We start from the raw sequence: 13,310 nt of genomic DNA on the forward strand, positions 1-13,310 counted from the left end.
TAATGTGCTCCCAAAGTGATGGGACTGGGGCAGAGCACAGATGGATTAATTCTTCCCCCTTCCTGTTCACCGCACCTCTCCTAACACTCTCGAAGATTGACATCTCTGTCATCTCACACTGCTGACTCATACATTAAACTCCCAGATCTTTTTTTATAAAAATTGTTGTCAAGCCACAACTTCTCCCTTCTCATTCTTGAATTACTGATTTTTTAATCCAAGTGTAGGATTTTACATGAACCTCTCATCAACATCATCTTATCAGCCTGGGACAATCACTAGCCCGTTGATGTCTTTTTGGATCCCATCATCCAATTTATTAGGTGTCCCTTCCAAGGTTGTACTCTCTGCACAGTTGATTAGCATGCCACTTAGATTTAATCTAATTCACTGACAAATTAATTATATATATAAATAAATATACATATAAATTATATATATTATATATATAAATTAATTTTAAAAACAGTTAATTATCAAGAGTATATCTTTGGAGCCCTCTACATAGGTGCTAAACAATTAGTATACTGAATGTTTGTGAGGCAGATAGGTAGTACAGTGAACAGAGCATGACCCCATTGGGGGTTTTCTTGGCAAAGATCCTGGAATAATTTGTCATTTCCTTCTCCAGATCATTTGACAGATGAAGAAACTGAGGCAAACAGGGTTAAGTGACTTGTCCAGGGTCACACAACTATTAAATGTCTAAAGTCAGATTTTAACTCAGGAAGATGAATCTTCCTGATTCTAGACCTAGCACTCTCTCCACTGTGCCACCCTGCTGCCCCTTTCTCATCTTCATCTCTAAAATGGGATTAATAATAGCACCTACCTCCCAGGGTTGTTTTGAGGATTAAATGAAATATTTGTAAATACCTTAGCAGTGTCTGAAAAACACTCATTAAATGTCTGTTTCCTTCCTTTTCTTTGTGTCTAGTAATTCAATCATTTCCATGCCACCAAACTATATACACCTCTCCATCTTGTCTACAAAGATGGCATTGACAATCATTGTTAAATGTTTGTTTAAAAACTACGATACAGGGGGCAGCTGGATGGCTCGGTGAATTGAGAGTCAGGCCTAGAGATGGGAGGTCCTGAGTTCAAATCCAGCCTCAGACACTTCCCAGTTGTGTGACCCTGGGCAAGTCACTTGAACCCCACTGCCTAGCCCTTACCACTCTTCTGCTTAGAACCAATGCACAGTATTGATTTCAAGATGGCAGGTAAGGGTTTTAAAAAAAACAGCTATGATACACTATGCCTACAGAATTCCCCTCATCTACCAGTCTAGAAATCCTGGGGAGGGGGGGAATAAAGATGATCATATGGCCTGTTTTGATGAAGTTCTTTCTTTGTCTAAATGCTCACCAATGCTCATAACTTTAATGGCACATTCTTGAATTTGGCCAGAAATTGAAGTCAAATTCACCTTTATGTTCTATAGAATTTTCCCTGATCTCTCTCTCTTTTTTTTAAAAAATCAGGACACTGTCTCTTCTCCAGTCCTAATGCACCTTTCCTATTCTCCATGATTCCTTCAGATTCACTGGAAGCACACTCAGTAATCATATCTGCAAGTTCTTTTAGCAACCCAGATAGAATTCATCTAGCCCTGAAGACTGGAACTCATCAAGGTCTCTCTTAACGTCACGTTTAGTTTGGGTTTCAACTCCATGGTAATCGTTTGTGTTCTTTACTCTATAATCTGAGGTCATTCCCCTTGAAAGTGAAAATAAAAGCATTAGTTGAATAGTTTTTTTCTTCCTTCATTACTCCTTTTCATTGTCTCTGACTTTCTTTAAGTCTCAACTAAAACCCCACCAACTACTGTAATTCTTTCCCAACCCTTCATAATTCTAGTGCCATCCCTTAAAAAAAAAAAACCTTACCTTCTGTCATAGAACCAATACTAAATATTGGCTCCAAGGCAGAAGAGCAGTTAGGGCTAGGTAATTGGGGTTAAGTGACTTGCCCAGGGTCACACAGCCAGGAAGTGAACCCAGGTTCTCCTAACTCTAGGTCTAGAGCACTATCCACTGAGCCAACTCACTGTCCATAGTGCCTTCCCTTTGTTAATTATTTCTCATTTATCCTGTATATAGACTGCTTTGTGTTGTCTCCCCTAGTAGATTGTAAACTCCTTGAGGGCAATTTTAGGCCATATAATTCAATAATTAATCTATCTAGGGTTATCTCTGTCTCTGTCTCTCTCTTTGAGGATTTAGAAATAAGGAAATGACAGTTGTGCAAAAAAACAAAAAGCATCAATGAAACAGGGAAAGTCAAGATCATACATGGGTATTTTCTACTAATAGGACTCAGAATTCTTGAGTTTAGAATGTCAGTAACAAGGATAGAAAATCTCCAACCAAGTCTGATATCTCCTATTTCTGGTAATATTCCTAAATATTCATTCCAGAGTGGTTTTAATCCTGACAAAGAGAGATGCAAAGAAATGGAGATGATCTGTCACACCTCTCCTTGCTTTTTGTGTTTTAGCAGAAAAAACCACTCTGATGGACCATCAGGTACTCCATATTTTTATCCTGGTTCTGTCACTGATCACAGATCTCCCTCCATGTTTAACTTACTTTTCTTCGTAGGTATGTAACTACACATTTTTATCATGTATTATTTTTCTTGCTATCTTAATGGACTGGTGAAGGGTGGGAGGGAATTAATGAGGGCCATAAGATAATATTGAATTTAAAATATTGCAAAGAGTTCTCATGAGATCCTAGGTCATCGGTAGAACCCAAGCACATTTATAAAGTCATTTAAGAGAAGCAACTTGGCTTAATGAATACAGATCCAATCTCTGAGCCAGAAAGAGTTAAAGTCCTCCCTCTGACATATATTGGTTGTGTGATCCTGGGTGAGTCACTTAATCTTCAGTGCATTAGGCAATTCTCTTTTGCAAGTTGCAAAAAGTTGCCCATCTTCACTAGTAGGAGTTTTCTCACCTGAGAATTCCCTGTGCTGATGAAATCAGAAGACAAGTCTTTCTCCTTTTGAAATGAACAAAGTACTTCCCTCCCAACACTTTTGTGAATTAGATGATTATATTTCTATCTAAAGATGGAGAAAATGAGGTTCAAGACTTGCCCATGAGTATGTAGCTAATGTCAAGCTAAAAGTATGGGATTAAGTGATTTTCCCAAGATTTCACAAGTGAGAAGTATCTGAGGTCAGATTTGAACCCAAGTGGTCCTGCCTCCACACCTGGCTCTCTAACCACTGTGCTACCTCACTGCCTGTGAGTTGCACTTATTAAGAACAAAATTTTCCGGTCTGGAAAGCTTTAATATGCTTTTCCCTTAGCCCACACTAGGGAGATTTCCCCATTTACAGCCCATGAGTCCATCTGGGAAGCTTTTGCCTCTATTTTGGTGAAACCTAACTGTCCCCAGAGAAGTCCAGGGAGGCAAAAGATTTCAACCCAGAGACCCCAAAATGGGTCTCATTTTTGGAAAAGGAAAAAAAACCACACATACACACACACACACACACACACACATATACATATATATACATATGAGGGAGAAACAAGAAGTAGTAAATAAGAAAAGAAAGACTACGAGATTGACAGAAGCAATATTAAGCGTTTGGAAGCGAGGTGCTCTCATTTTGTACTTGTAAAGCAAATTGCAAAGGTTTTTCATGTCCACAGGAGTCCCCTGGCAGGAATAAAAAAGAGGAAGGAAAAAGCAAGCCAAGGCTAAGGAGGAAGAGAGATGGCTCCCAGAAAACCGAACAATAGCCCTACGGCTGGGGAAGGAAGAAATGTGACTCCTATGGCAACAGAAGAGAGCACAATTAGGATGATTTAGATGCAAGCCAGGCAAAGATGGTGTCAGGTTCTGCTAACACATGGGTGGCAATCAAACACTTCTAGGTTGCCAGGAGCAACATTTTGTTCTGATACCAGCTCAAAACACTAACACTGATGAATCAGAACACATCTGCTGGCTCATAAGTTTAAGAGGCAAACAGGGGAAGGGCAAGTTGGAAGGATTTATGTTTTAGCAATTTCAGACTTCGTTAAGCTGGAATCAGATTCTGCTCTTGCAAGCCCATCATTCAGAATGCCAAAGAAGGGGTAGCTCAGTGGATTGAGAGCCAGACCTGGAGATGGGAGGTCCTGGGTTCAAATTTAGGCACAGACACTACCTACCTGTATGACTCTGGAAAAGTCACTTAACCCCAACTGTCTAGCCCTTACTGCTCTTCTGTCTTGGAATCCATACAGAGTATGGATTCAAAGATAGAAAGTAAAGATTAAGGAAAAAAAAAAGAAAAGGAGTCTGTAGGTTAAGGGTGTTTCTGAGGAGAAAATAGACAAGTCACTTAATGAGTTTCCTTATCTGAGATAGCTAGGGGGTACAGAGGATAAAAACTGGATTTTGCATCAGGAAGATCTGAGTTTGAATCTTGCCTCAGACACTTACTAGAGTTCTGGTCCTGCATAAGTAAGTCATTTAATCTCTCTCAGTCTTAGTCTCAGTTTAGTCATCTACAAAATGGAAATAACCATAGCAGCTACCTCACAGGGACATTGTGAGGGTTATGTGAACTAACATGTACAGTACTTGGCAAATTTTACAATACTATATAAACACATTCTTAGTTCTTATTACTTATTTGTAAAATGAGGAGGTTGAACTTAAAAATGTTAATTCTTCATTCCTTTTTTAATTTAAAATTTTTATTTTATTTATCTTTACATGCCCATTCACTTTTTAATTAATTAATTTAGAATATTTTTCTATGGTTACAGGATTCATGTTCTTTCTCTCCCCCCTCCCAGAGCTGACAAGTAATTCCACTGGATTTTACATGTATCATCCATCATTCAGAACTTATTTCCATATTATTAATATTTGTAATAAAATGATCAATTAAAGTCGACATCCCTAATCATATCCCCATCAAACCATGTGATCAAGCAGTTATTTTTCTTCTGCATTTCTACTCCCACAGTTCTTCCTCTGGATGTGGAGAGTGTTCTTTCTTAATTCGCATTAATTATTTGTAAAATTAGGAGATTGGGTTTACAAATGCTAATTCTTAATTCTTATTAATTATCTGTAAAATGAGGAAATTGAACTTATTAACTTCTAAGACCCCTTCTAGCTCTAAATTTATATCCTCTGAATGCCAACATGGGTTGGAGTTGGGAGGACCGGCATAAAAGAGGCAAAACAAATTCAAGGCTAGAAGTCCAGTTTGCCTCATATTTCACAGTTAGAATGAACCAAGTATACAAAAGCTTATAATCTAATAGGAACGTCTGGCACAAAAACTGGCCCTGCACATAGTAGGCACTTTGGGAATGATCTGCTGAATGTCATCTGCGCCAGTCACTTCCACATTCAGCTTTCTCTTCATTCACCATCCCCTCCCAAAGGAAATGCAGGTCTGATCTCACAATCTGGGCACATAAGGGGCTCCATTAGGGCTAGAGCCACATTTTCTTTCTTTTTTAAAAAATATAATATGTTTACCCAATCACATGTGATAATTTTTGACATATGGTTTCCAAAATTTTGAGATCTAAATTGTCTCCCTCCTTTCCCTCCCCATTCATTGAGATGATAAGCAATTTGATCTAGGTTATACACACAAAGCATATTCCATTTTGGTCATGTTGTTAAAGAAGACTCATACAAAAACCAAATACACACACACAAAAATAAAGTGAAAAACATTAAGCTGTTATCTGTATTCAGTAGTCACATTTTCAAAGAGCTATCCTACTTCAATTTTTTTTAAACCGTTACCTTCTGAAGTCTTTGAATCAATGCTCAGTATTGGTTCCAAGGCAGAAGAGAAGTAAGGGCTAGGCAATTGGGGTTAAGTGACTTTCCAAGATCACATAGCTAGGAAGTACCTGAGGCCATATTTGAATCCAGGACCTATCCTCTCCAGGCTTGGCTCCTTATTCACTTCTATCTAGCCTCTTTACTCTAAAATCCTATAATCTACCAGGAATCCTTCCAGTGTTAATATTTGATGATTCTAACACCAAGAAGGGCATGGAAACTATATGTATAAAGGGCTTCCTTCCCACTCATCTGCCTTCTGGGAAGGATGAGGACAATTAGGTAGTACCAAGCATGAAGTGCTGAACTCAAGAATCAGGAAGATGTAACCTGGGAAAATATTCTAAATTAATTAAGTAACTAAATGAAATTTTTCAATTTAAAAAAAAAAGTCAGGAAGACCTGAGTTTAAATTCTGCTTCAGAAATGAACTAGATCTAGGACTCTGGGCAAGTCACTTAACCATTCTCAGACTCAGATTCTTCATTGCTAAAATGGGGATAATAAAAGCATCTCCCAAGCAGGGTTGTTGTAAGGATCAAATAAGATAACATGGGGAAAGCATTTTATAATTCTAAAGCAATATATAAATACTAGCTTTTATTAGCTATTATTAAGGGGAGAGAGTTTCAGCTAGAAAATTAATATTACTGGAATAAGATGAACTATAAACCATCCTCCCTCCATGTACCACTTCCTTTTGACTCACTGCCTGTGGTGAATGCATTGACTCCTCATCTTATGCATTAAAAAAGTTCCCTACCTTTTAAATTTAGTTTCCATATGACTATAGTCATTCATCTATTTCTATGCTCCATCAGGGTTCAAATCATAGTTCATGTTAGTAGATTAGAGAAGTTAGAGGGAAGATTGTAGAATTTTGAGTCAATCCTACTGTAGAAATCATTTAGCCCAAGCACGGGTTACATCATGACTACAAAGGTATTTAAGAGCAAGGCTGGGATCAGCAGATTCCTATAGATAGATAAACATTTCCTAAAGTTACACAGGTTGTCATTTTTTTACAGACTGTATACTCATTGTGTTAAGGTTATACAAGTTGTCATCAAGTGAAATATTTGTAAAGCACTTTCCAAACCTTTAATTGCATGAAATAGAGAGACCGGGAGAGAGGCAGAGACCAAGACAGGGACAGAGAGAGAGAAAAGACAGAGAGAAGAACAAGAACAAGAACAAGAACAAGAACAAGAACAAGAACAAGAACAAGAACAAGAACAAGAACAAGAACAAGAACAAGAACAAGAACAAGAAGAACAAGAACAAGAACAAGAACAAGAACAAGAAGAACAAGAACAAGAAGAACAAGAAGAAGAAGAACAAGAAGAAGAAGAAGAAGAAGATGATGATGATGATGATGATGATAGGGAGAGGAGAGAGAGGAAGAGAGAAGAAAGGGGAAAAGAGAGAGTGAGGGAGAGAGAGAGAAACACTTAAAAATCTGGGAAGTGTTTTACAACTATCTCCCTGGATCCTCACACAACCCTAGGAAGTAGGTGCTATTATTATCTATATTTTATAGTCAAGGAAATTAAGGCAGACAGAAGTTAAGAGACTTGCCCAAGATCACACAGCAAATAAATGTCTGAAGCAGGATTCAAACTCAGATCTTCTTGACTCCCAGTCCAATACTCTATTCATGACTCCACCTAGCTGGCTCAGATTAAATGACAAGGAAAAAATTCACTAGGTTAGTTTGGAACAGAGCTGAGACAGTCTAATTTTTCTGACTTCTAGTTCACTGCTCCCAGATGCTATACTTCCTTTCTTAGTTTTAAAACAGCATTGCTTAAGTATCTGTTCACATATGAATAAAAGAAACTCCAAGGACCTGTTCCCTAGGAAACTATACTCCAAAAGAGAGGGAGGGACCACAAGCTTAGAACAGTGCCTTAGATAGGAAATACTTGGGGACAATGCTGGCTCTCACTTTACCACCCCCCACACACACACACACACCCGAACAAAACAAACAGATCTGGTGAGCTGTCTTTATTCAGAATGGTGCTGTAGAAAGAATTCCAAATTTGGAATCTGAACACCTTAGTTGAATCTCAGTTCTTCCGATTACAACCTGTGTAATCTTAGACAAGTTTCACCTCAGTTTCCTCATTTATAAAATAAAGGAACTACATTAAATGATCTCAGACATCCTTTCCAACTAAATCTACAATCCTAAGTAAGACCTTCAAACCACTCTTCAAGCCATTACTTTAAAGATACGTATGATTCTCTTCTCTGAACTTTTTTAAGCCTTTCTTTCTAACTTTCATATAACATGTCAGTATTTAGTGATGCTGGCAGACAGAACATATGTAGAACACTAACCCAAAGCAAGAACTGAATTATAATAACAACTCCTTAAGCACTTCCCACTTGCTGGAACAGAATTTAATATGCTTCAGCCAAAGCAAAAAAAAAAAAAAAGCAAGGGTAGCAATCATGATCTCAGACAAAGCAAACATAAAAAATTGATCTAATCAAAAGAGATAAGGAAGGAAATTACATCTTAATAAAAGGTACCAGAGACAATGAAGCAATATCAATACTAAACATATATGCATTAAATGGCCGGGCATCCAGATTCTTAAAGGAGAAGTTTCTCAAGTCACAGGAAGAAATAGTAAAAACATTACTGGAAGGGAACCTCTACCTTCCCCTTTCAGAAGTACATAAATCCAACTGAAAAATAAATAAGAAAGAAGTTGAGGAAATAGCTAAAACTTTAGGAAAGTTCAATATGCTAGACTTCCAAAGGAAACTTAATGGAAATAAAAGGGAATATACCTTTTTTCTCCACAGTACACAGCACCTTCATAAAAAAAATTAGCACATAATAGGCACAGAAACCTCACAACCAATTGTGGAAAAGCAGAAATATTAAATGCATCCTTTTCAGACCACCATGCTATAAAAATAATCTTTAACAAGGGGCAGCAGAAAAAAAGACTAAAAAATAAACAGGAAACTAAGAACTCCCCCCTTCAACTTCTGGCTCTCTATCCACTGAGCCCCCTAGATGTCTCCCCTTAAATTCTCTTGTATTTATTCAGAATGGCCCAATGGAAAGAATTCCAAACTGAGGCATAACTCTGAGTTTTCTTATACATAAAATGAGTACAATAATATGGATACTGACTACCACAAAGGGTTGTTGTAAGTTTAACTTTCTAGTGCCATAGAGAAGTGAGCCTTTATAACAAATAGTTTCTGGAACTGAACAGTGTTTCCAGATGCAATTCAGAGCAACACAAGAGGACCCACTAAAACCAACATGCCAGGAACTGAAGTGAATTATCAGGCCACTTAGTTGAATATAGATTTCTCCTACCCAGTGCCCAGAAACCCCTCTGTTGGTGGCATAGACTTCCCATTCTTAGCTCTGGTAGAACTTATTTTTTTACTTTTTTATTCTTTTCCCTTTACCTCTGCACATGAGAGATGGGCCTTCCCATTGTCCTTGGGCGTTGCAAAAAACAACATGATTGCTGGTCTCTGGCACATACCCCTTCTGGCATTTGTACACAACTCGACTTCCATATGTGGTGTTGCTCTGAAGAGCTGGATAGGCATTTGGGAATGAAGGAAGAATCCCACAGTCCACAGCTGCAGTAGAAAGAAAAGAAGGGGAAAAAAAAGGACTAGAGTGGGAAGTGAATTTGTGGGGGAAGGAGAATATAAAGCAGAAGGAAGAAAATGGAACTGAGACTATTAGAAACATAAAGGCACAACCTGAAATAGGCTTAATGCTCCCCTCTAGAAAGTATATCCTTTCAGTAATCAAGGGTTTCATTTGGATTTCAACCAATTAATCAGAAAGTGCTTAAGTGCCCACTCTGAGCCAGGCATATGGGCACTGTGGATACAATGACCAAAGCAAAGGAGTCCCTGTGCTCCCAACAAGAAAAACTTCCTCTCAGGAAGACAATATGGGCACCTATAAGATTATTAGAAATAAAAAAGAGGGGAATAAAATGTTATTTGGGGAGGGTGCTAGGGGTATAAGGATCAGGAAAGGCTTCTCATAGGTGATTGAGCTACATTTTGAAGGAAAACTAAGGACTCTAGAAAATGAAGGGAAGGAGAGAGTGCATTCCAGACCCTGGGGGAAGACCTGTAGAAAGGTATGGAAAAGGACAATTCTGAGGGACTTGGGACAAAGAATGCTATCCACCTCCAGGGAAACAACAATAGCCAGAATGCGGTTTGAAGCATATGATTTTTTTATTGTTTATTTGGGTTTATGTTTTGGGGTTTTGATTTTATAAGACTACTCACAAAAATGAACAATATGGAAATATGTTTTATATGATAATCCATGTATAACCCAGATCTGAATCATCTGCCAGCAATGGGATGAAGAAGGAAAGGGAGGAGGGAGATAAATTAAATCATATAACTTAGGAAAATGTGAGTGGAAACTTATTACATGTAATTGGCAAAAAATAAAATAAAAAATAAACTCCACACTTAAAAAAAGGCATGGAGAGGGGAAACTAATATCCTGTAGAAGGAACAGCCAATGTGACTAGACTATAGTGAGTGAGGCGAAATAATTATTAACATCTTTATGCAAACATTCCTGGTATGATTTCTGTCATGTACTCTAATACATATGACTTGGATTTCATAAAACCAGACCAGAGAATTGGGGGAAGGGAAAGGACTCTACCCATTTTTCTTCTGTGTTCTTTAGTCACTGTAGAAAAAGGCTTTCGTCAAATAGGGAAAGACTATGTGATATATAATAATAAGGCTGATTTTATTCACATATTGGTTTTTTTAAGAAATTAAATACACCAGAACTTGTACCTCCAACAAAGTATTTATCACTCAAAGGTAGTTTACCTAGAAGCTATCCAGTCACTACAAAAATAATATTTCTAGGGTTCTTCTTTGGGGAACTGATTTTGAAGGCAACAGCATATTCTTTTGAATATCCCCATTAGCCATCATCATCTTTAGTATGTCCTTTTTCTAGTTTTTTTTAGTTGCATACCCAATTCTTTGATCTTCTCTTTCTCTATTTTATTGATATATTTAGAGAGAGAAATTTCCCCATAAATATACCTTTGCCTGCATTCCATAAACATTAGTATATTGTTTCCTCAGTGTCATTGTCTTTAATGAAATTGTTGATTGTTTCTACCTTTAAGGTTTCTGAGACAAATATTGTAAATTAGGTAAATCAGCAAGCCATCCAGGGTCAAACCCAAGAGCTAAATGAACAATTAAGTTATTAATTTAATTATTACACTAAATCATGGAGTTGAGATTCTTTTTTTGTTACATTGATTCCTTGTTGGATCCATGGACCTTCTCAATATGAGGACTCCTTCCAACACTGCAGATTACGGTTCATCTCTGCCTGCCCACCTTGTATGACTCCTATCTCCTTACTACTGTAAATCTTCCATAAATGATCACATAGCCCCAAGGTGCTGGATGCATTTCTCCGATTGTTTTGACATAATATGGGCATCAATAGAGCACACAAATTGTCTACTGGTTACCCCTTATTCTCACTAGGGGAGACTTTCTTGCTGATTCCATCAATTTTAGCAGCCCATTCCCTCTGCCACCTTTAATTTTCAAGTCAAATTCAAAAGATAGTATTGGTTATGGAAAGGAATAAAATATTCAAATAATAGTGCTGTTTATGGGGACCTCTCCTTTTTGTTTTCATTTGATTACCAGTCTTCCATCTCTTCTCCCCTTTTAGACCTCTATCTGGAGAGAATTCTCCTGCAGGAAGCCTTTTACAAGTTGTTACCTACTAGCTACCCTCTCTTTTATCTCTAGGACCAAATAAAATTCCCTATACAGAACAAGAAGACCAATTTTCCAAATCCTTCCACAAAAACATTGACAAATTATCCCCTTCTACAAATTATAGCTAATGACCAAAGGCCTCTTATCTCCATGTTGTCTATTTTTTTTAAATGCCTTCTCTTCCCTCCAAGGTTATCAACTACTGAGACTTTACTATAGTTTTGCATAAAGCAAATGCTTCCCACTGCCCTATGTTAACAAGGGCACAAAGGCCCAGAGCCTGAAAAATAGGGTAAAGAAACCCCCTGACATCAGAAAATTTTTAAAAATCAAACTATATGCCTCTATAAATTTTAATTAAAAATGAAAATATGTAACCCTAGGGCCTGTTCACCTTCAGTTAATGATGCCTAATTGAGGGAGGAAAATAGGTAGTGTATTGGACAGAATGTTAAAGTTGGAGACAGGAAGACTCAAGTTCAAATCCCACCTCAAACATCTACTAGTTACATGAGTCTTGGAAAGTCCCTTAACCTCTTTCAGCCTCAGTTTCCTCATCTGTAAAGTGGAATTAATAACAGCACTTGCCTCCCAGAGTTATTGTGAGGGCCAAATAAGATAACATATCTAAAGAGCTTTTGGCAAATCTTAAAATGCTATTTAAATGTTGGCTATAATTATAATTGTTATTATTATATTCCCTGCCTTCAGGTGGCATTTAGAAGCAAGGATGGGCTGCTGAAATCGGTGTGGATTGTCATGGACTACAAATATTATTAAGATTACCAGAAAGATTATGAACTTTGCACACTAGTAAAAAGCTTTCCAATACAGAAAGAACTTTAACAAGTACTATTTCATCAGAGCCTTACAACATAGATGAGTAAAGAAGATCAAGCATCCCCACTTTTTGGAAAGGAAAACTGGAGCTCCAATGAGTTGCCTCTTGCAGAAAGGCATTTGGTTATTAAGTGGCAGAGCTAAAACTAGGATCCAGGACTTTGTAATCCCAGTCCAATGTAGAAAGAAGGAAGCAAGGAAAAGACAGGCTTTTATTTGTAAGGCATAAAGTCACCAGAACAGCTAGGTGGCACAGGAAATAGAGCACCAAGTCTGAAGGAGGATCTGGGTTCAAATCTAGATTCAAACATTTCCTAGTTGTGTGACCCTGGGCAAATCACTTAACCCCAGCTTCCTAGCCCTTGCCCCTCTGTCTTAGAGTTGTTATTAATTTTATTTTTAAAAATATTTTTCCACATTTACATGATTTGTTTTCTTTCCCTTCCCTCTTCTCTCTCCAGTCCCAGAGCCAACAAGCAATTCCACTGGGCTGTACAAATGTTATAATTTATTTTATTTTTTTAATTAAAGTTGTTATTAAGACAGAAAGTAAGAAAAAAAAAAGACATGAAGTCATCTGTCTGTTGTGCTCAAAGAGTCAGGTCCACTCCCGTGAGCTCCTGAATGCTTTTTAAAGGACACAATTTAGAGGAATGACAACCCCTGCCCATAAATAGAAAATTATGAGAAATACCGGTGTTAAATTCATGGGAGTTTCATGTGAATTATCCCCAGATTGTTAATGCTTCCTCATGTATATACATGGGTAAGCTACTGAATAATTAATAGACAGATAGACGAATGGATGCATGCATGTATGAATAAATAAATGACTAAAATAAAAATATTTGCATG

At 37.5% G+C, this 13,310-nt stretch overlaps 1 protein-coding gene across 3 annotated transcripts in view; it reads right to left on the reverse strand.

Moving 5' to 3' along the window:
- The window catches only part of SUSD1 (sushi domain containing 1), a 376,643-nt gene that overhangs the window by 285,491 nt on the left and 77,842 nt on the right, over positions 1 to 13,310 (reverse strand). For 2 of the 3 annotated variants that reach the window (XM_007498165.3, XM_007498164.3), the window contains exon 6: positions 9,270 to 9,449. The exons of the other annotated variant lie outside the window; for it this stretch is intronic. In XM_007498165.3, the coding sequence (XP_007498227.2) occupies positions 9,270 to 9,449 (180 nt within the window). The remainder of the gene's footprint in view (positions 1 to 9,269; positions 9,450 to 13,310) is intronic. 3 annotated transcript variants of the gene reach the window in all.

This window comes from Monodelphis domestica, chromosome 7 (assembly GCF_027887165.1).
Source record: "Monodelphis domestica isolate mMonDom1 chromosome 7, mMonDom1.pri, whole genome shotgun sequence".
Taxonomy (NCBI): domain Eukaryota; kingdom Metazoa; phylum Chordata; class Mammalia; order Didelphimorphia; family Didelphidae; genus Monodelphis; species Monodelphis domestica.